This window comes from Patagioenas fasciata, chromosome 5, assembly GCF_037038585.1.
Source record: "Patagioenas fasciata isolate bPatFas1 chromosome 5, bPatFas1.hap1, whole genome shotgun sequence".
In the NCBI taxonomy this organism is placed as follows: Eukaryota; Metazoa; Chordata; class Aves; order Columbiformes; family Columbidae; genus Patagioenas; species Patagioenas fasciata.
The window spans coordinates 31,691,034-31,715,164 of NC_092524.1; the positions used below are offsets into that span (position 1 = coordinate 31,691,034).

Genomic DNA, 24,131 nt, shown 5'->3' on the forward strand with positions numbered 1-24,131 from the left:
TCCAAGACAGCAATATTTGATACACGAGCCAGCTCCCAAGCTACTCAGCTTCCAATCTGGAGTATTTACTTAGTCAAAGTGATGCACCAGCTGAAAACAGCAATCGCTCCAAAGCTAATTCACAAGCAGACAAAAAGTCTGGTGGGCTGGAAGTGGTAACAACCTGCTGAGTATCTCTCACAAACCTGAACTTACTGCAGTGAAAAATCACACGGGACAAATCTGCCATGTGCATGTTTGCTTTGCCCTGTGCAATTTTTCTTCTTTCTCTGACACCAGGAGCTGAAGCAGAGATTACTGTTAAGAGGAAGAAGCTAACGCTCTGATAGAGAATTTTCCCAGGCAGCAGGAATATTGTTTCACTTATCTCTGTAAGTAAAATTTTACAGTTGTTCTGCACTATGGGAATGCCTGTGCCCTTAGCAGACTGGAGAACAGAGACCTTCATTTTTAATTGTTTTGTACATATCGTATTTAGCATTTATGATGATAATGCCATATATTAAAGAGTTGCATCAATCTAGTAGTAGACTTATTTTCAACTAAGGATGGAAGCAAAAGGGCTCAAGCAAGCTAATGTACATAAAACAACAGACTTTCCTTGTTTTCTTTTAAACTATTCAAAATCATTTTTCATAACTCAGAGAATTTAGTCCATAGCTCAGAAAGATTAAGAAAACAGTGTTTCTGTTTTGATTTCCATTTGCTTCTATTTTTGCCGCAAAACAAATTTTACTGGACCAAACCATCTGTCTTTGCATTACAACAGATTTTCACTGCAAACAAACAGAACATCTCTCAAAGACTTTCAGTCCCTGCAAGTTTAATGAAAATTGATGATTGAAGACAGAACCCCAAATAGTACCTTGACACAGGTTAAATTAAAATGGCTCACATTAACAGACACCAATCAGCTGGTCAATCAGCATGCACTTCAGATGGCAAGTAAGCACAGGCCTAGTGCTGAAATGACAACTTTTCGTTATCATGACCCTGGTCAAAAGGTAGGGTGGAGTATGAAGCTGAAAATACTAAGAAATCTGGAGGGCATAACGGAAGTAGTACACAAAACCAAAGGAAATCTGTAAGTTTCACCATTCATAGAATCTTTTTTTTTTCCAAATATAACCTCATGTCTCAGTGGGAAAATGATTGTTTTTTGTTTTTTGGTTTTTTTTGTTTTTTTTTTTTTAAAGGACTGTTATAGTCCATTTCCCTGAGCATCTATCTGTTCTATAGAAAATAAAGGAACTGCTATATCAGAATACAGAACAGCTAGACAGTAGGCCAGAATTTCTAAATTAAATTGTTCAATGATTGTCTGGATACAACATCGGTGCTCTACACACCACAGGAAAGGAGGCAAAACCCAATATGCCCCACCAATTACAAAGTATTGTGTTATGAGAATTACATTTTTTCCTTATCTGAACTATTTATCAACCTGTTCCTTTAGGCATGATATTAATAGATTGCATATTCTTTTTATTTTTGACCCCAAGCCCCAAGTCACAAAGAATCTTTCTCTCAAAGAAATAATCATACATCATTTTTAAAGTTTTAAATTTCATTTAATTACTGCAAGAATGCTTCATAGAGATCTTACAAAATAATATCACACAACATGAAATTAATATATCCATTCTAGTTGCGTCACCTTCTAGGTCAATTCATAATGTTCTTTTTTCATCTTTTACATTAACTCACTGCCTCCCTTTTTCACTTTGTGCTATCACACAGGAGACACCAGCTGTCTGTCTCTATAAGACAGATTTCCTTCATTTCTTCTTTGTCAGTAATACAATCACACATGCGAGGATCCTGTTCGCTGGATGCTGAAAATGCTACATATATACATCATAAGATTGTGCCTGGTATAATCTCCCTCTGTGTCCTTGAAGGAGGTTATAGCAGACAAATACAATACCTACACTGGTAGGTATAAAACAGCTATATCGTTATAGCTGCGTAAGTATATCACTGGTAGGTATATCACAGTTATGCATTACTTCAAAAACTTTTGAAATCTAACAATTTCATAGTTATTTCAATTTCTTTATTCAAAAATAATGCCTCAACAAACCTCTCCAAAACAACTACCTTGCCTTCCCTATAAAGTTATCACTAACTCAGAAATGGAGTTTCAAATGACAAATGTCGTAATTCCTCCAACACATGCAGATTTCTGCTGATAAAACAAATAAAACAAAGGGCTCTAAGCTTAAGTCTCTCCAGCAAATAACCATTTTCATATAGGACATTTTGACATAGAAATCTAAACCTTCTTCAGTTTCTCCTGGGATTTAAGAAAAAAATAAAGATGAATCAGGCTTCAGTCTTTTTTGACTTAGATGAAATGAGGGAAAGAATTCATGAGTATGTACAGATTATTTAAGAATGAGGCTATAAGTTTATGTGTTGCATTGAATGGCTCTGATAACACATAATAATTCCTTTGCTACAGAAGTAAAAGCTATAAAGAAAATAGAAAGCTGTAATAATTCATTTTAGACTCTTCAACAGAACTCAATTTTCTGAAACAAAGCTTTGTTTTCTTTAAAGTAGTTCATTTTTAACAAGCTATCAATTACCAAACGCTTGGCTCAGAATTTAAAAGGAAATCTTGCAAACCTCATCTATTTCCAAAAATATATGTAATGTATTCTGACTGATGCAGATTTAGTGAAGAAAAGCTGAAAGCATATTTTTAAAATATTTGTTCTTCAGACATGTTTTGTTCTAAAGTAGCAAAATGTACAACATTTAATTTTACAGACATGGAAAGGCAGAAGTAGGCAATAGCAGCAAGAGATAGGTTTTCAAAAAAATCACCCTAGTGCTCTCTTCCAACACTACTTTTGAATCATTATTTATTAATAAAAACATTTATTTTAGAAACTAAGAACATACAGTCAATAGTTTCCAACCCTGTTTGCAGAAGCCTACTGCATTCTATTTGGCAGTTGAACTATATCACAGACATATCTATTGCTATCTATATGCTTATTTTCATTTTTTTATTTTATTTATTTGCTGAACTAATTTTGCTGATTGCTGTAAAACACATGAGGAATGCAACAACCTTATTCAGATAGATTAAGATTTACATGCTAAAGATTTAAAATATTATTTTGTTTATAATTTCTTGTTCACCATGCTGCTGATTTATAGAGCTCGGTACAAAACTACTACTTATTTTTAATGTTTTACAGTCACAGCTCTTGAATCTTCCCTTGCAACTTTAAGTGACAATACATGTTAAATACGAGACAGGCAGTATAGCTGAGGAAGACAAGAAAATTTTGAGGGGAAAAATAAACACTATTTTACTTGTTTAGGTGTAAACATGCAACTCTTGACTAATCACATCCTCATGTAATGTATTGTTAGGGGTTTAGAGAGAACATCATTGAGAAAAGGTAACATAAGGTAAATACTAGCAATAAAATACTTCTTGACAGGATGATACAACCACTGGCCAGCACATTTAGCAAAATGACATGGACCATTACCCTGCAGCATCTTGCTTTCAACAGTTTTAGTCAGGTTTGGAAGAGAGGTCTTTTTAGACCAGTTAAGACATCTTAGCCAATTATTTATTATATGCTTAATATGGAGCACTATCAGTTGAAACAGCTCCCTGGAACTTTTTTATTATTTAATTATTTTTCATGTAATCCACTGCCATTTAATACTGTAGTCATAAAACATGTCCTAGCTGTCCATGGATTTTGCTTTAATCCGTGTTACGCAAAGCAGAGAATGCATCAAGGAACTGCTGAAGATACAGTGTATCTGCTCTTTAAATAAAACCCAAACCTGACAAATTACACAATTTTCTGGAGTTGACCAAAGTGCTCCAAATCATTTAAATGTAATAGGCAGTCTCAATTTAAGCTGAATTTTGATCCACATGCAATGTTTAGTAACTATTCTCGAAAAACTTCCAGTTTCTAGATTCTTATTTATAAAAAATACATGTCATCAAGGTAGTAGTTACTAACAAAAAATTTATATCAGTGGGACTGAGGTAAAGAAATAAAACTGCACCAGTTTTAGTTTGTAGTATCTGTGGACCACTTTCAAGACTTTTTTCTTAATGTAATATCAATGTTTACAGATCACGTTATAATAGCATTTACTTGAAGAGGAGACTGAGAAGCATATATGAGCCATGCACCTTTAAGCAGTCTGTGGGTCCAAATTGCCATCAGACAGGACAAAACATTTGCAGTCATCTTTTTTCTTACAACAGTGTGGTTTCACCAATACTCCTTTAGCCCTTAAAATAATCCCATTTTTTTGACCACCATAGAAAGCATTTAAAAGCTATAGGTTCCACTCTTTCAGTACCATAAAAACCATGTTATCCTCCAACCACAGAACTAAACCATTTGCAGTTCTTCTGCCAAGATGACAAGGAGGTAAGGTAGAATAAGATGGAAGTATTCTCTAGTCTTCGTCAGCAACTAAGGTAATTCAGGATACTAAAGGAAACACCATGCAACTCAAATGCACAACCATTCCCAAATTTCAGGATATTAAAAAACAAAATTAAAGAATGAATATATAGGAAATATATACCTTCTATCCCTGTATTTAACTGAAGTACAAGAGATTTCAAAATATTTCAAAATGTATTTCATACTCCACTTTGATATTTACCAACACATCTATGTGCAGGGTGGGGTTTTTTTGGTTTGGTTTTGGTTGCTGGGGGGGAGGGGGAGGGTTGAGGAGGGGTGTTTTATTTTGGGGTTTTTGTTGGGATTTTTATTTTTTAAGAATCCAACTTCTTAAAGTATATTTCCAGGACACCATCTGCCATCTTAAATTTAAAGAAATACAAAAAACTCATCCACTGGAAAATCCTCAGAACCTGAGGGCACCAAAGAAAAGCAAGTAGCAGTTATCTGATTTTGTACATAAACACCTGAATAGAATAACATGTTCATTGTTCAATGTGAACAGGTTTGTAATTGCTTCCCTAGACAATAAAAAGATCTAAATATTTGTATCCACAATTGCTTTCACTGCATTTTTCTAAGGTTTAGACCGTACAGCAGCTGGTGTATCCTCTGCTTCAGCAGAAGTCAGAGACAATTTTGTTACTGTCAGGTCACCAGCAAAGAGCACAGGTAACTCCTCAGAAAATTTGGTGGATACTCTCTCTCCTTTGGATTTGAACACTTTTGTTAACGTTCAGAGTAAGAATTTTGTGACTCCCTTAATGCAAAGCATATCAGAAAAACATTGCTACATTTCCATGTTGTTCTAAATCAGGACTACCCAGCTTGCTAATTTTAAGATTTCAAATTACCAGGTTAAAAAAAAAAATCTAGCAGTTAGATCCAAAATACTGTAAAGATCCTTAACGTATAAGAATGTAATTTTGATTTTTTTACTTATTTCAAATAAATATAGGGAAGTTTAGACACCTGAAACTGATGTCATGTTAAACTAACCTATGAGGGTGAGATTTCTGTTAAAGTTCTTCATTGTGTTTAAATAGGAACTGAGGAGTGACCCAAAATCTAGTCACTGGGAAGGGTAGAAGAAAGAGGGGGAGACAGGGGAAAGCAGTCATAGGGTAACACTCCCTTCGGCCTAAAAAGACTTGTTTATCAAAATACAACTGCTCTATGGGCCAGACAGTCTCCTCACAATACCTTGTAACCCCCTCGTTAGGATACTCGCAAAGAGAAAACTCATGTTCCAAACTGAGCATCAAACCGGGCAAAATAAGTTCTCCATCTCTGCTGAGCCCAAATCACCAGATTCAGGGGACTGGCTGTTAATCTGAATAATTCTTTATGCTGCCAGTCAGTGAGACCTGTATACTGAGTAGAAAAACACAGACATTTTAGATAAAATGCTTTTATCTACACACTACTTTCTTATGGATAGTTTTTCACTGTATTTTTCCCTAGCTCTGTCAGCTCTGCTTGCACATATTATACTATCTTCTTTCTAAAACAAATAAAATACAGCTATTTGTAACTTGAAGTTGACACAAATAAAAGACCACAAAACTCATGATAGTTGAATTTAAGGACTTTTAAAGAATTATGACCTCAAAATAATTTTTAAGGTTAATCTGTTTAAAAGCAAAGACTAGAAGCTTCTTTTTTATTTTCCTTTCTTTGTATTAAACTTAATAGTACCCTAAAGAACAGTTGTGGTTAACATTCACTTTAAAACAGGAGTGATGACAACTGCCCAAGAGCTAGCTGTAGCACTGGTGATATTAAGAATACAAATGTCCTTCGGATTTTGTCCTTCAAGGTTTTCTGTTTCTGAACCGCAGCTGACATCTTCACTTTCCATTATCACCATGTAATAGAGACATGTAAACTGAAGGCTGTATGAAGTTACATTTATACTGAAAGAGGAGAATTTATTCTTTGTCTCAAGAAAACATGGATGGTAGTACAACTTACTGCAGCTGTCACTAGGATGATGGGAAACAAAATGGCAGGTAAAATAACCCTTCGACAACACTCTCAAAAAGCAATAAGCAGTAGACTACGAATCTCATAAATATACTAAATTTACATCCTGCTAAATGGATTTGCCTGATGATTAGAGAGAGTCTCCCCAAAATTAAATTCTAGTTACCCTTCTTTGCAGTAATCAATTCTTATCTATACCATTAATTCAATTATTGGCTTCCTCTCTCCAACAGTTTATTCCCCTTCTGCTATTTACTCCTTCCTTCTTGTAATAGGCTCCATCATCCCCAGCAGTTTCTGTTCTCTTTCCCATACACATTTTTCTCTCTTCCAATCTTTTCCATCGCCAGATAAAGCTCCTTCCACCAATGTTTCCTCACCAATTTATATTCAAGAATTTAATTTTAACACTATCCCTAATACCTGCATCCCAGTACTGTCCCCAACATGTAAAATCTAGTTTCAGAAGCCTATACATATACATTACTGCCCAAGTTTCCATATTTTTCATCCCATTCCCAGCTATACACATATTTATATGGTTCCCAAAAGTGTATGTGGTCAAAATATACTTTGAGATTGATATTTTACTACTTACGTACTGCATTTGGGTGTTCAGAACAATTTCATTCTAATAAAATAGTATTAAATCTCCAATGCACATAAATCCATGCACAGGTGGAAAAAAAATCTAAACTATATACTGTAAATAGTGAATTATACATTAGAGTGACAATATTTCCAAAGACCTTAACCGCACAAGTTATACCATTTCCTATTACTCTTAGAGTTAATATACAATACATAGAGTAAGTGGCAGAATAGCTACACTTCATCTGTATTCTAAGGCACACAATGCTATAATAGTATTACCTACATCAAGAATATTACATTTGCATTCAAGATATCACCTGAAAAATTTTAAGTTTTTTTCATGACATGTTTAAGTCAGACTTCAAGTTGTTTAGCTAATAAAACAAAGTTAACTAAGTTGGACAGAAAATATAAAATAACATTACATAAGCTCTCATTTTTCAACAAGTATGAATTACTCTATACCTTTCCAAGCACACTACAATACACATTTGTCATTACTTCCTTTCTTACATCCTTCACAATCCTACAAGCTGCAAGGAACGTTTCTGACTTTTAAGTTCTAACCAGGTAATAGTGTCAGGTCATAAAACTTAATGAACCGCAGCCCTTCACTACTCTCTTCAACACATTCGTATGTTTTACAAATATCTTATTACTGAGATACAAGGGACATATCCCTCTGTCTTCGAAGTCAATTCCTCACAAACAGGCATTCAGACAGCTACAAGACAGGGCATCTTTGTTAAAATGAACCTATTTCAAAATCAGGACTTTTAAAATACAGTAATTCTTCTGATTGATAACTATTTGTACCATGAAGAAGTTTGCAAAGCATTTTTATTGCTTTATATTTTTATGTTAATCTATTTTTCTTTCTGTTCTGAACACCTAGCAATTGAAGCAGACCACTGTAGTAAAATGACACTATAATAAGAAAACTGCAACTACAACTATTTCATTTTAAGACTAACACCTTGAACAAGTGGGACACTGTGTCTGCTAACTGAACAACCCTGGGTCCTTAAGATGAGCAATAAAGGTATTTCCTTTTGCCAGTATGTTCTGACACTGGGGCAGACTAACAAAGGTTTAACACAAACATTTTCATTACATAAAATCACCTCTCAAAATACTCCCCATGATTTCCTGAAATGACCTCTTACTCCTCTTTATACAAAACAGTGACATTTTCCCACAAGGAAAATGCTGAATTTAATGTTACAGTCCAGATAATGATTATGGACTACCAGAAAAAAGTAGTCCTTCTCTAACAGTTGTATTACATTTATAATCAAGTCTATCTCTTTTTACCAACTTTACAACATTTTACTACCTACACAGTTGATACGTAAAGCTAAGACTCAGAAACCCCACATTCACTTCATAGGGAAGGGAATAAGGAGAGCTACAACTAAAATATTTTGGAAATACACTGGAGATGTACTATTTCATTGTTTTGTGAAAAAGAGTTCTGATATCATTAGAGGAAGAAATCATACAGTTCTGCAGAAAGAATTAGAGGAAAAAGGTCATTTCAGCTGCAATATGGGAAAAGCAGCTTATGTAAAAAAGAAACAAAGGTGATGACAGAAGGACAAGGGAAACCAGGAAGAATAAGGAAGGAATTTGATACTAGATCATACAAACAAAACCCATATGCTTCTATGCTTATAGCAATTTATTCCCAATTTTTAGAACTGGTGGAACTCCTCTACTCTTAACTCTGTGCCATCCTTCGTACTGTAAGCTTGGGCCAGACCGAATGGATGACCCAAACAACATGTAACTGGCTAGATCCCTCAGTTCATAAATGAGGAAAACCTAACTGATATTGAAGAAGAGAAACAGATACTTCATGCGAATCATTTGTGTCCTTCAGACACGTTAAAATCAGTCCATGCCATAGCAGTGGTTCATATGAAAACTGCTGTTTACTGACTTCAAAAGCTTAAGCTTTGTGACTGTTGTGCACTTTTCTTGAAAGATGGGGTTTGATAGATACAAAATGTAAGAATAAAGAAGACATTAACACCTACAGAAGCAATTCTTGGGGGATAAACTACAATATATCTCCTTCAAGTCTTATTTTTTTACTTCCAAAATCAGTCATAATGTCATCTGGCTGCTGCAAATGAAGGTCATTTTAGATAATCTAATCCAAGAGTGAAAAATCACGCTCTTGTAAATCCCATTGGGAAAAAAAACAACAACAAAACAGTGAAATGGGCTGAAAACTGCTTGCTCCCTGTTCTGTAAACATGTGACACTCTGAAATGCAATGAAAAATACAGTAAGCACTACAAGTGTTGAACAACTTAATTGCTCACTTGGGACTACCCACTGCTGATCTTCCAGACAGATGGGAAGGAAGCTGCATCCCGCAGTCTGACAGGAATGAAAAAAGATTTCCAGGCCTTGGGATGGATGGTAAAAGGGTCTGGGGCTCAAGTGATTTTCTCTGCCCTCCTTCCAGTTTTGGGTGATGATAGGTGAGGGAATAGAAAAATTCAGTCTGTAAACAATTGGTTACAGGACTGGTGTTACAGGCAGGGCTTTGGGTTCTTTGATAACGGCTGGTTTTACAAAACACCAGTCCAACCAGTGATACGTGGGAAAAGTTTATCTCACAGGGGCAAAAGGATGCTGGGACAGGAATTAGCAGGGCTCATTTGGAGAGCTTTAAACTAGACTCGAAGTGGGATGGGGATGTAGCTGGGCTTGCATCAGTAGGGCATCACTCTAGAGTTCATGAAGGCTAGGAGGCCTCCCATATCCCTGGGGTGAAATTGGTGTGCTCAGCTCGCTCTCTGAAATGCCTGTACACCAACGCGTGCAGCATGGGGAATAAGCAGGAGGAGTTAGAAACCTGTGTTAGGGCAAGAGATTATGACCTAGTCGCAATGACGGAGACACGGTTGGACAGCACACATGACTGGAATGTGGTGATGGATAGCTACATCCTTTTCAGGAAAGACAGGCTACCCCGGCGTGGTGGTGGAGTTGCTCTTTATGTGAGAGAGCAACTACAATGTATTGAGTATTGTCCAGGCACGGATGAGGAGTTGAGAGTCTACTGGTGAAAATCAAGGGGCAGGCTGGCATGGGTGATACTATTGTGGGCATCTATTATAGGCCATCAGATCAGGGTGAGGAAGTTGATGAGGCCTTCTACAGACAGCTGAGAGCAGCCTCACAGTCACAGGCCCTGGTTGTGGTGAGGGATTTTAACTACCCTGATGTTTGTTGGAAGGACTACTCAGCCGGCCAGCCACAGTCTAGGAGGTTCCTCCAGTGCCTTGATGATAACTTTCTGATGCAAAGGGTGGAGGAGCCGACTGGAAGAGGTGCACTGCTGGACCTCATCCTCACTAACAAGGAGGGTCTGGTTAAAGCAGTAAAGGTTGAGGGCTGCCTTGGTTGCAGTGACCATGAGATGGTGGAGTTCAGGATCTCATGTGGCAGGAACAGAATACCAAGCAGAATTGCAACCCTGGATTTCAGCAAGGCAACCTTTGGCCTTTTGAGGCAATTGCTGGGGGAAATCCCATGGGCAAGGCTGCTTGAAGGTAAAGTGGCCCAGGATAGCTGGTTAGTGTTAAGGGACTGCTTCTACCAGGCAAAAGATCAGAGCATCCCAACATGTAGGAAGTCAAGGAAGGGAGCCAGGAGACCTGCGTGGTTAAACAGGGAACTGCTGGGTAAGCTCAAGTGGAAGAGGAGAGTTTATAGACTGTGGAAGGAGGGGTTGGCCACTTCGGAAGAATATAAGGCTGTTGTCAGAGGGTGTAGGGAGGCAACTAGGAAAGCTAAGGCCTCCTTAGAATTAAACCTGGTGAGAGGGGTCAAGGACAACAGGAAGAGTTTTTTCCAATATGTGGCAGATAAAACTAACACCACAGGCAATGTAGGCCCACTGATGAACGAGGTGGGTGCCCTGGTGACAGAAGATACAGAGAAGGCAGAGTTACTGAATGCTGCCTTTGTCTCTGTCTACTCTGACAGAGGCTGTCCTGAAGAGCCCCAAAGGAAGGCAGGACAATGGAAGAGTTTGACTCGGTTGATGAGGACTGGGTTAGGGAGCAATTAGGCAATCCAGACATCCATAAATCCGTGGGTCCGGATGGGATGCACCCGCGGGTGCTGAGCGAGCTGGCTGAGGTCGTTGCTGGACCACTCTCCATCATCTTTGCCAAGTCTTGGGAAACAGGAGAAGTGCCTGAGAACTGGAGGAAAGCAAATGTCACTCCAGTCTTCAAAAAGGGCAAGAAGGAGGACCCGGGTAACTATAGACCGGTCAGCCTCACCTCCATCCCTGAGAAACTGATGGAACGACTTATCCTTGGTGCCATCTCAAGGCATATCAGGGATAAGAGGGTCATTAGGGGCAGTCAACATGGCTTCACCAAGGAGAAGTCGTGCTTGACCAACCTCATTGACTGTTATAAGGACATAACAAGATGGATGGATGATGGCAGAGCAGTGGATGTGGTCTACCTTGACTTCAGTAAGGCATTTGACATAGTCTCCCACAGCATCCTTACAGCTAAACTGAGGGAGTGCGGTCTGGATGATCGGGTAGTGAGGTGGACTGCGAACTGGCTGAAGGGAAGAAGCCAGAGAGTCATGGTCAATGGGGCAGAGTCTAGTTGGAGGCCTGTACCTAGTGAGTGCCTCAAGGGTCAGTACTGGTACCAGTATATATTCATTAACGACTTGGATGAGGGACTAGAGTGCACTGTCAGCAAGTTTGCTGATGACACCAAGCTGGGAGGAGTGGCTGACAGACCAGGAAGCTGTGCTGCCATCCAGCAAGACCTGAACGGGCTGGAGAGTCGGGCAGGAAAAATGTAATGAAATATAACAAGGGCAAGTGTAGAGTCTTGTATCTGGGCAGGAACAACCCCAGGTTCCAGTATAAGTTGGGGAATGACCTGTTAGAGAGCAGTGTAGGGGAAAGGGTCCTGGGGGTCCCGGTGGACAGCAGGATGACCATGAGTCAGCACTGTGCCCTTGTGGCCAGGAAGGCTGATGGCATCCTGGGGTGTATTAGAAGGGGGTTGGTTCGTAGGTTCAGAGAGGTTCTCCTTCCCCTCTACCCTGCCCTGGTGAGACCACATCTGGAATATTGTGTCCAGTTCTGGGCCCCTCAGTTCAAGAAGGACAGGGAACTGCTGGAGAGAGTCCAGTGCAGAGCCAGGAAGATGATGAAGGGAGTGGAGCATCTCCCTTATGAGGAAAGGCTGAGGGAGCTGGGGCTCTTTAGCTTGGAGAAGACGAGACTGAGGGTGACATCATTCATGTCTACAGATATATAAAGGGTGGGTGTCACGAGGATGAAGCCAGGCTCTTCTTGGTGACAACCAATGACAGGACAAGGGGTAATGGGTTCAAACTGGAACACAAAAGGTTCCACTTAAATTTGAGAAGAAAATTCTTCTCAGTAAGGGTAACAGAACACTGGAACAGGCTGCCCAGGGAGGTTGTGGAGTCTCCTACTCTGGAGACATTCAAAACCTGCCTGGACACCTTCCTGTGTAACCTCATCTAGGTGTTCCTGCTCCCGCAGGGGTATTGGACTAGATGATCTTTCGAGGTCCCTTCCAATCCCAAACATTCTGTGATTCTGTGACTCCTCTTCTTGTTTATTATTTTCTGAGAAGCTCTTTTACTGAAAATGCAGGTTTAATACAAAGTATTTAGATAAGAGCAGCTACAGCTGACGGACTCCTCAGTGGCACAGTTTTAATGGTGCTAAATCACCACAGAGTCTGACATAAAGATGGGTAGTGCGAAGATGAACAACATCTCTGAAAATGACACTGAGATATCTTAAGATCTGACAAGCACAACAGCAAAACTCTGAGTATCCTTTAGCACAGAAGTATAGCTTGAACTCTTCAAGGAATTAGTCTGGATGATCTTCAAGAAAGGCCTCCTCATTTTAAGCTCTTTCAGGTAAAAAGTCTAAAGAGACCCCACAACTTCTCAGAAAGAAAATAACAAACTGACAACAAAAAATTCTCCCAGCAAACCTGTCTGTAAGAAACGAAGTAACAGCCAAAGTAACGCAATGTCAAAACTACTTTCTTCAGTAATTCAAAACAAGAAGTCAGCAATATGTACACAGCACATGCATAAATGACTTCCTATCATTCATGTGTGGTTTCTTTTATTAGAAGATAATCTTTTCCACATGCAGTTTTGCCTCAATCTTTGCATAAATCTATGCAGACTGGCACTAAATTCTGCTTCTTGCTTTTAAGCATGCCTTCCATTTAAATCTTAAACAATAGTTACAGTCATAACAGGATGTATTTGAAGGTTTAAGGGTCAAACAAAGATTATTTTCAGCTCCTACAGAAAATGACACTTCTCCAGTTTTGTTTCCAAACAGAGATTAAAGAGAAAAGAGTGAAGTTTTGGGTGATTACAGAAATCTCCGTTCCAACATAAGGAACAGTCTGAAATAAAGAATAAAGTTCCTTTATTTAAAAATCCAGAAGTAGGTAATGGAGGCAGGGGTCATCATCTGTACTGTTCCTTACCCTCACTGTGAATGAAAGACAATACGCTGTGCAGGCAGAAATCTTCAAAAGCCTTAAAAATGAAAATAAGTAGCTTCTTTCATGGACTTTGGAAGGGTAACATAACCAAAACAAATCTCGTAGATTGGGTCTGTAGTAACACCCTGAATTTTAGTGTTTCTCAAGGCAAAAACCTTGTATTCATCCAACTAGAAAAACGATACTCTAACAGTCAGGTCAGGGGACAGCGAGTCTACACAAGAACTTCAGCTTCATGGGGAAAGAAAAAAATAAAAAGAATACATACACATATGAATATATGTGCACATTATACAGAAAAAACCATCCGGATATATACACAGACCTGATGTAAAGACATACTGCCAGTAAACAAGACTTGGTGACAGGAGGACAGTACTGCATGTGGGATTAGGAACAGAAGTAGTGCCGAGTGGTTGGAACAGGAGAAAGGTGACTAAGAGCACATTGAGTTTGAGCTCATCATAACATATTCACCAAGATACCAGAGAGAGATGACATGGTTTTAGTTTGCACAAAAGGAAACTGCATTGGAACAGGGACATCATGAACATGAAACCTGTGCCTAGACACTAAAAAAAATGAAGTATTTTTGAATGAAGCTATCTGAAGATAAACAGGAAAAGGAGGGAACATAAAACTTGAGAGCGATACGCTGAAGAAAGAAGACTTGAAAATAAATCATGAAAGAAGCTGGAGCCATAGGAGAGTCAGATACAGGAAGACTGTCACCAAAGATAAAGAGGCAGAAAATATGTGGATGCAGGTTTAAGACCTGTATGAATGGAAAATTGGGAAAACTGAGAAAACGAGAAAAAGCTGGCAACAATCACATAAGACAAAAGCCAGTAATGTTGAGAAGAAAAACCAGCACAAAAAAAGAAGACATCAATAGGTGAGATGATGTTTATTACATGGGCATGCGAGAAGCTATAAATAAGTTCTGATGGCATAATTACAGAAATTCTAACATTCTGGATGCTAGCATCTCTTAGTAAAGACAAGCTAAACACTTTCTTTCAATTGTAGACTAATCTACCTATACAATTTTATTTGCAAGTTTGATTATATTGCGATCCCTAGACAAAAATATTTAGTAATTAACAAATAAAATAATTTCAACTTACTAATATATGAGCCACCATTAATTTCAAGGCAGACTGAACCACAGGTCCTTTATTTGTTGTGAACTTTGTAAAAAACAACAACAGAAGAAACTAAATCGTGAGATATACCCTTTTTTATTTGATAGTAAATCATAAAATACATTCTTATTCTAGTTGATGTGTCAAATGTCTCATTTTAAAACTTCTCTGGAACAATAAACAACAATCAATGAGAATTCAAGAAATCAATGCTCCTGCAAAGGAGAAAAAGATGGATTACACTCAAGTTGAACTGAAACGAGCAGTACTTAAACACAGGCTTTGTCTGCCTATAGTACACAAAAATCCTGGGAGCAATTTGTGCTGTAATAACATGCGTTTACTCTAGAGAATAATTTAATTTATCATGGAAGATAGAGCTGCTTTTAACTTAATTGTGCAGCCATTTCATGAAGGTGGAAAAGCACGGCAGCAAGATGAGAGAGCGGACTGCAATGAACACAAATAGACCCAATGCTACTGTGAAATTTGCCCAAGAATCTGCGATAACTCATTAAAACCTTCCTATTAAATTAACAGGATGCATGGAAGACTTAGTTTGGTAGGCTATAACCTGCTGTATCATAGGCAGGCAAGTGCATATGAAGAAACTGATGTTCAAAACGGGTCTTTACACCAGAGAAAAAAATGTGGGAGAACCAAGTGCATGCTAGGGAAGTGTTCATGTCATCAATGCATTTTCTGTAATGAAAACAGGTATGTTTGGTAACTGCTGTAATAACAATGTAAAACAAAAAAGCAATTACTACAAATAGTACCAAAAAATATTTAAGTTCTCTAACCTGAATGAATCTCTATTTCTACTTCAAAGCATAAACTTTTTCTATTGGAATACTGCTGGAACTTCATCAAAATTTCCCCAGATTCATTAGCACTGCTGCCTGTTCGTGAACTTCACTGCTAACATGTCATATATGGCACTTGTAGTAAAATCTATACTTAAACATTGGCCACCACTTTCCATATAAGATCCTGCATCCAGCCACTTGAAACTTTCGCATATCACCAACTTAAGCTGAAACACTTCATGTTAGATGACTTTTTTTTTTTTTGCAGCTGCTTGCTTTTATTTCAGCAAATAATTTCAAACTGTTCTTGAATGCAGCTGAAACAAATAATTTGTTTCGTTTATTAATCCCCACAATAATTTGTAGGAACCTTATATGCCCATTGTGCCTTGGAATGCAGACAGACAAGGAAGGATTTGAGAGTGTACCATAATAATGCCAAGGAATATTCTACTTGCCATCCAAAACTGATTATGCCTGAACTTTTTCAAAACTAAATTTCACACAAACTCAGTACAGCCTTGTTTGAATTAGGCATCTAAATTCTTCAAATGTTCTATCTGTCAGGAGACATAATTCAATCCAAAGCTGCAACACCCTGAATTCCTCTTCTCTCACTTCTTCAAAACACTTTTAGGTTTCATTGGGGTGAAAAGAAAAGAAACTGAAAGCAAAGAAAATCTCAGTTGCATTGTACTACTTCAGTGGGCACTGAAACTGCAAGAAGTTAGTCTAACTGGAAATGAAGCACTACGAGGTGGATCCAGAAAGGACACCAGCGAGGAAAGACAAAAGAAAAGATTCAGAGTAGAATAAGTATAGGTTTAACAGAAACACAAAAGGGTCCGAACAGGTGGTTCAACATACTGGTAGCCACCAGCACATACTTCAGTGAAATGCTGGAATAAAACCATGGATTCCCAAGTTTTATAATTCCTCCTTTTATAAGAGATCCAAAACAAGAGCATCTTATCACACTGAAGTCGTATGAAACTCCAACGCATTCCTCTGTCTTGGTACAATATACTGGGACTGACTAAGACTCTAATGTTGGGTAGCTTCATGGTTTGATAAAATTCTCATTTCCTCTTTATTTCTTGACCTGAGTTCACAAAATAAAGCAGTCCTCCTCACCATAAGGACCTCTTTTCAACTTCTTGTCTGAACTTCAGTCAAATGAATACTACGTATATTTACAAGATGATTTATGCTATCAAACTGATGATAATTTATTCTTGCAATTGCCTTTTAGTTTCAACTCCCTTGCCAGTCTAAGTTGCATTTTGTCAAAGAACTACAAAACACCTTTCTTCTCAACCAGTCTTGAAGCTACCTTGATTTGGAATGCATATGCTAGCCAGTGGTGCTGGCCAATGAGTTCTGAAGGGAAATACAGTCCCACCATAAACTTTGCTGCTTTCAACAGTATCCATAGAAGTCTCTTTCAACTTCTTGAGTTGAACAAACAGATTTATGGCCACCAAAAATTCCGTAATGTTGGGGAAAATACAAAGCTGCCAAAGGACTAAAACCTGAGGCTAGAATTTGAAAAGCTTGTCTTCTGATTCTTTTAGAACACATTGTGGAAATTCAAGGACTTGGGGATCATATGCAAAATCTCAGTGAGACTGGATACAGAAAATTAGGCTTATAATAAAAATCTAATAAACAACCTTAACTAAGGAACAGGTTCTTACCAATAGAGTACTATGTTTTTTGCAGAACATGCTTTTACACTGTTCCAGGTTATTTGCAGTATCTGCTGAAGAAATCTAATGAAGTTTAGAAGAAGAATAGTTTTAAGGAGAAGCACATAGCACATTTAATGAAAATATTAATAAATTTTATTAGTAAGCAAAGCCAACAGTATGGTTGCTATCTATACAACAGCCATTTCTGATTATTAAGTACAAATACAACTACTCTTTTTTTTCCCCTTACTGCCACTTACTAATATGGATTACACCATCAGAAAATTCTAAACAGATTAAATAGAAGAATTACTTCAGTTACATTGTAGGGCACTGCAATGAAAAACAAAAGGCAGGAGCTGAGTTGTTACAAAAGAAAGAAAGAATAGCAGAAATATTAAATTTTCTGTTGTTATCACCTATTTTTTCTAAAAATACTACCATTGGGGTATGTGTGTGTATATACATAAATTACAGAATCTGAGGAATTGTTTTCTCTTTGAAATTACATGTCAGGCAGAAAAACATTATAAGCAGCCAAACATACAGAACACAACAAGAACATTAGAAATTAAAAAAAAATTAAAACTACTTAAAATGTTTTGCTCACCTTTCCAACAGCAGCAACCACTCTGTTGGCCTCCCCTGCTCTTTGCTTTCATTGCAGTGTCCAGCATAATGGCTGAAGGAATAGAGTACAGCAGAACCCCGCTAATTTACCTTACTAATTCACACACCTCACAATATGCACACAAAAATTGGCCACTTTCCCAGTTCTTAGGCAAAATAAAATTGAAAATCCTGTTGAGATAGCTTCTACCACTCAAATTGCATCACGTTAATAAATATGCTACATAATGTTGACTAGTACATTATTCAGTATTACCATCAAAATGAAAACTAAACTAAACTAGTTTAACAAAGAAAATATGTTTCTTTAAAACATCACCATGTACCGTGGCACTGACTTGCTCATTTTCAAAGTTTGAACTTAACGGAAGGACTGCCCATCAGTGAATGAGGGAGGCTTTACTGTACTTAAAATTGTAATGTCCTCATTGATATGTTTTAATCTATAATATTCTTCAGACTGCATCACATAGGAATACAGCAAGTACACTTAACTATGTCAAGTTATATATTATAGTTAGTGTCCTATCACTGTTTTAATTATTCAGACTTTCTCTTTCAGAAGGTTATATATTCAGTTTAGTGTTTGACGTTTTTGTCCTACATAGATTGTTTTAAAATGCAATGTATAAAACCATGTGAAATGCAGCTCTGCTGTATTACTCTGATATTTAATAAAAAACTACTTGTCGCTTGATTTTCCAAACCAAAAAATTGATCATCCAAAAAAAAAAAAACCAAAAAAAATACACCACCAAACACCACAACACAAAACCAAACACCCAAACAAACAAAGAACCCCATCACAGAACAGACCTCTGCCTCAGGCCAAAAATGAGGAACCTGATTCATTACAACTGCCAATCTTTTAATATAATCAATATATCACATGACATTTCTGATCCAGGATTATGTTCATCAAGTTACCTCAATGCAACTCCCATACGTCTCCAGAAAAACAAAAGACAGCATACTACCACATTCAATTTATCAAATTGACAACTGAAAAGAATCTTACTGGTCTGACATCCCCACATGAGTTGGTAAATTGCCGCGCCAAGCCAAAATCCAGCATAAAACACTTCCTACAGGTGCTAGGAAAACGTCCCATTGCGAAGTTAGACTAGGAAGAAAAACAAATACAGACAGATATATAGATCTAGATACACACACACATTTCCATATGCGCACATATTAATGCAGTAGGACAATAACAGAAAATCCACTTTCTACTTCTCTATCATTCCTTCTGCATTTTCAGTTCTACTAAACTCCCATTAAATTTGAAGAAAAAGTTGTTAGGAAAAATCAGACATCCAACTTAACATATCTGAATAGTAGCCTACATGGTCCAAAGGGATTGTCATCTTACTTCATCACTCAGAATATATTAACTTTTACCAAGAATTTTCCAATCATGTCACCCACTCACATATTTTGGTAGTTTTTTGAAATGTCCAAATCAATCTAGGGGCTAACAAATTCATCTAAACAAATACATTGACGTCACAAATGCAGAATACAGAACAAAAGATGCAAATTGCCTTTACCTTTTAATGGGAGGGGGAAGAACCAGACTTTAAAACAAACAAAAAGAGTTGAAAAGTCAGTGAAGACTTATGGAGGTAATTCATTCTGAAAAGCTGCAGTAAATTTTCTTATTTGCCTCCATGGTTTAACATTCCATGTTATTGCTTTAAAGAAAAATTCTTCAACACTGGTAGTTTATGTTTGAACATGTTGGCTGAATCAGTTCAAGTCTCTCACCATCAAATCCCCTTAAAATGGATTATGTGATATAAAAAAGACAAAGCTGAAAACAACTTACATGAAATGGAATTGGAACTACACAGCCAAGCAAGCTGGATGCTTAGCGCAATTAACTCCAGAAAAACTACTTTTCCATTTTTCCATTAAATTGAATGGCAGTACTGTTCTAAACAAATCCAAAATTCACAGCTGCTTCACTGTCAAAGGTTGAGGGTAAAAACCAATCGAAATCATGAACTGAGTGTGATCAGCATTATTTTGAAATGGAACAAAACTTCAGCATCGCCTAATTCATCATGAGGCAACTAATCAACCAATGATTACAAGATTTCAGCTCAGCACAAAGCCTGCTTTTAGTATAATCTATCTAGAAGATACACAATAAAAGATAAAAAGGACTTATATTTTCAAGCCAGGAAAACCGCATGCTAGAAAGCAATCGTGCCTTCTTCTGAATGTGTAAGTCACAACCTAACTCCTAAAGGGGATGAAAAATTTATTTTTGTTAATCTAACACATCGTCTCACACTGCTGTTTATACTGGCTCAACATTTAATTTTCTGAGCTTTTTCCATCCCCTAAAAGCATTCTCCGTTTCAATCCTATTTGAGCCCATAGACTCTGAGACACAGTTAGATAACAAAGTGTCCCAAATCCATTCTGCCAACCATAAAGGAACACATCTGCCATTCCAAACTTGTGTTGTTTTCATCATTAAAATGTTGTGCTCCAGCTAACTCCTTCTCACCTATTTCACTTGACATGCACTGCTTTCGTGTCCTTTCCCTATTATATGAAGTCTTGGGGATGGGTCATGGAAAATACAAGTTTTATAAAATCTTGCAAGACAGAAAAGATGAAAATGAAAATTCCCTAAGGCACAGAAACTTATCAGAAGTTTTATGTATCTTTCAGCTTACAGGAATTTTAGCTGTATGTCAGACATAACCAGACATATTTGCATCTCTTAGAAAACAAAAGATTTACCTTTTTTCCCTCATTTTAGAATTTTGAAAGTTCAGAGCTCTAATTATATTTTTAATATAGAGTAATATCAAAAATAGCCGATGCAATCTCAGGAATAAATTCAAAGAAAAACAGAAAAAATAATAACAAAAGCATGATGCTATCAGGAAGGCACTGTCCTCATGACACTTTGACAACACTTATTTTATTAGAATTGCACAACAAAATAATTGAATAGTTTCCTCTTATGGTCTGTCTTCTCTTGTTTGCTGTAAATATATTGAACACCAAAAAATTGCTATTGAAGAGCTTATAAATACAGCCTACAGTCTGTATCTTTTCTCTTAGATTTATTATGTGAAGATTAATCGCCATTAGCCAAACTCATTGTATCATATCTCATGGCAAATACTTTTGACTGCATGATGCTACACATAAGAGTTGGAAGTTTTAACTACAGACAATTGCAAGGAGGCCTAAGTAACTGGAGACAATACTGACAAAGATCAAAGTTATTGGTACTACTATTCAACATTACTTAATAGAAAAAATCTGCCCTGTCTGATGAACATTCAGTTTTCTGTCCCTTCTCCTTCTTCCATTTTTAACATCTGGTATAGAACCTATTCTTACTTATGCAGCCATCTAGTGAGCACATATTACTTGCCTGTTTTGATTTAATGGGCATACTTACTGGTTTTATGTCCCTGTGCAAGAATCCCACAGAATGAATACTTTCAATAGATTCCAAAATCTGCTTCCCAAGCCGCAGAGTGGTACTAATGGTGAATGTTCCTCGAGACTGGCTTCGACGCAGGTCTGCCAAATTTCGACCCTGATCAAATTAAAAGGACGTTTTCATAAAAAATAGTAATACCAAGATTGACAGATAGCATACTCTTCCTAGATCTTCTTTCATCGTTCATGGTTAACCACAGATACTCTCATTACCTATTAATATTTTTGTATTCAAAGATAACACTTCTCACCTAAACATAGTAAGTATATGTCTCCAAGTATCTCTAGCATCAAATTTAGAATCTATTTTTGAAAATATGAATCTCAGTATCTTTCAATTCCTAAATAACATGGACCAAACTAATGTCTATCAGAACACTAGCACATATGCTATTAATGTTGTACCTGTGTATCTGAAAAAAGGCCACTGAGAAAGCGCTCTATGACTTCTTTACATTCACCCCTTTAATGAAATGCATGAAATTTATTTAATTACATAGCATATCTTAGATGACTTAACCAAAGATATGAAAAAATATATCATGCAGGAGACACACCCCCATTACATCACAGAACTGTTGGTCTATCAAAATAACAGACGACCAACAGTATGAACTAGAACACACTTCTTTTTCCAGTATTCATAGCCACCAAGATGATAAGGGACAATAATCCCACTATTTTAGGTGGTAATCACCCATTTTATCCTTTTTCACAGGTACAAATCTCTAACTGAAGGGAATTAAGTGTCGTCTTCTGCTTGCAAAGGGTATTTTTCCACTTCCATCAAAAAAGCCAACAAATGCACAGACTAATGTATTATATTTTAAATTATCTTCAAGTGAAAACTCCAAGGGAATGTGAATTATCTCAGACGACACCACAGTTCACTCTTTCAATAGTCAGGTCTTTGGGAGGATGCAAACTTGCCCCTTTCTGAGAGAATTACGGAAAGGGTATCAATGGATAAGGATATAACGGATATGCTCATTTCAGGTTTATTCACTACCATGTGTTTGTGATCTTTGTTTTTTTTTTTTTAATTTATCATCCTCTAAAATTTTACTGTTATTTTCATAAATGCTTGGCTAATCAACCAAAACACACAAGCAAACTCGGAGCTCTGTTTGATACACTGACCTGCAACTGCATGACCACATAGTTAAATCTGTCATTCCTTCCACATCCAATGAATCTACAGACATGATCTTTTCCTGGGAGAAAAAGAAACAAATTAGCCAATATTAATGAAATTCTGTGGTTTATTCCTTTAAATATCTAGCAAATTACTGAAAGAGATAGTTATATTTCTTTAGAGATCTTCCATAAACTAAGCCTCCCACCCCCACAGCTCAACAGCTGTAAAATCAACATCAGTTCTACACCCGATCAAATAAAAGTTTTCTCCCACAAAATACGCTGCCCTACCATAGCTATCACTTTTCTCCATAAGAACACATTAATGACAACATGCTTAAATGTCCACAAATTTGAGCCATTTTGGATTGGGAAAAGGTTATTTTCGTGCAAAGCTGATGGCTTGTTATAGACAATATTCCTACCTACCATTCCTCTTTTTCTAGAAACTGTAGTGATGAAAGAAAACAGTACTAGTTACATGCAGGTCATGCTTTGTATCAAAAAATTGTAGAAAATCTAATTCAACTAATCCAATGTGTGGACATCTTTTTCTAGAATATGATCTTTGCTGTTTAGCTACAAAAGACAAATTCAGCTCAAGCACACTGAAGTAGAGATAAAAGAATTGTGGTAGTTAAAAAAAAAAATAAAAGAAAAGAAAAAATCCCACACCAAAACCAACCAAATCACAGTTAGGTTTAGGTCAATTTTCTTTAAAGCCTCCTCTTGTTCTAGGAGAAAACTGGAAAAGAAGAGGGCTGGTTCAAAATAAACTCCTTTCTATCCTGCAGTTGTAAGTCAAAACATAAGATTCCCCAGGTAAACAGAGAAAAAGGCAAGCCAAAGACTGCAGTAAGGAAACAGAAGGAGAATGCAACCTCATTGTTAGTTTGGAGTCTGTGTTCATCGACATGGAGAGATGCTGGGACCCCTTGTGACCCTACTCTACAACAGAAGAGGGAACTGTATGGTTTAAGTCCCTAAGGCTATGTACCTTCATTCTGACACCACGGAAACTACAGCCAAGAGGAAACTAATGGTCGCAAGTGGCCTCCAAAGCTGTGGAAAATTTGTGTCACCTAAGCTTTCTTTTGTGAATTCCTTTACCATTAGGATTACCAGAATGTCATAAATACAAAAGGACTTTCTGTTACTGCTGCACTTATAGCTCCATCAAAATCCTAAAACTTGGCCCTACAGCTTCTGAATAGTCTCACTTCACTTGACAGAGAGTAGTTGCCTGTTTATTGCTTCCTCAGGAAGCTCCCTACCACGTATAATTAAAACAGATAAGCCCATTTAAACAAAGAAAATGGTACAGAAATCATCATAATAATTTATTTTAAAAAGAAATCTCTACAACTTCTGTGAACACGTAAATGCTAAGCAGTGGGTACCACTGTTTTTCCTCCATTTTTCCTTCCACCCATTTGTTTAAGAAAGACAGGCTACATTACAGACAGTATAATTTTATGAAGAAAAAGGATTTGCAGCAAATTTGTCAAGATGAAATTTTGTATATTCATTGCTGCAGTTTCCGGTTAATGAAGTCTCATCTCAAATATTTATTATTCATTTTACAGGCCCTGTGGGTATGCTGAAGGAACATCTTCAGAGAACAATATATTAG

The 24,131-nt window shown here is 37.2% G+C and overlaps 1 protein-coding gene across 5 annotated transcripts in view; it reads right to left on the reverse strand.

The window, feature by feature from the left end:
* TTBK2 (tau tubulin kinase 2) overlaps nucleotides 1–24,131 on the reverse strand; it is a 111,286-nt gene that overhangs the window by 44,729 nt on the left and 42,426 nt on the right. For 3 of the 5 annotated variants that reach the window (XM_071809232.1, XM_071809231.1, XM_071809230.1), the window contains exons 4-7: nucleotides 22,502–22,575; nucleotides 21,318–21,458; nucleotides 18,906–19,010; nucleotides 17,264–17,338 (exon numbers count right to left, since the gene is read on the reverse strand). In XM_071809232.1, coding sequence (XP_071665333.1) covers nucleotides 17,264–17,338; nucleotides 18,906–19,010; nucleotides 21,318–21,458; nucleotides 22,502–22,575 — 395 coding nt within the window. The remainder of the gene's footprint in view (nucleotides 1–17,263; nucleotides 17,339–18,905; nucleotides 19,011–21,317; nucleotides 21,459–22,501; nucleotides 22,576–24,131) is intronic. The other 2 variants (XM_065838669.2, XM_065838667.2) reach the window with 1 other exon arrangement.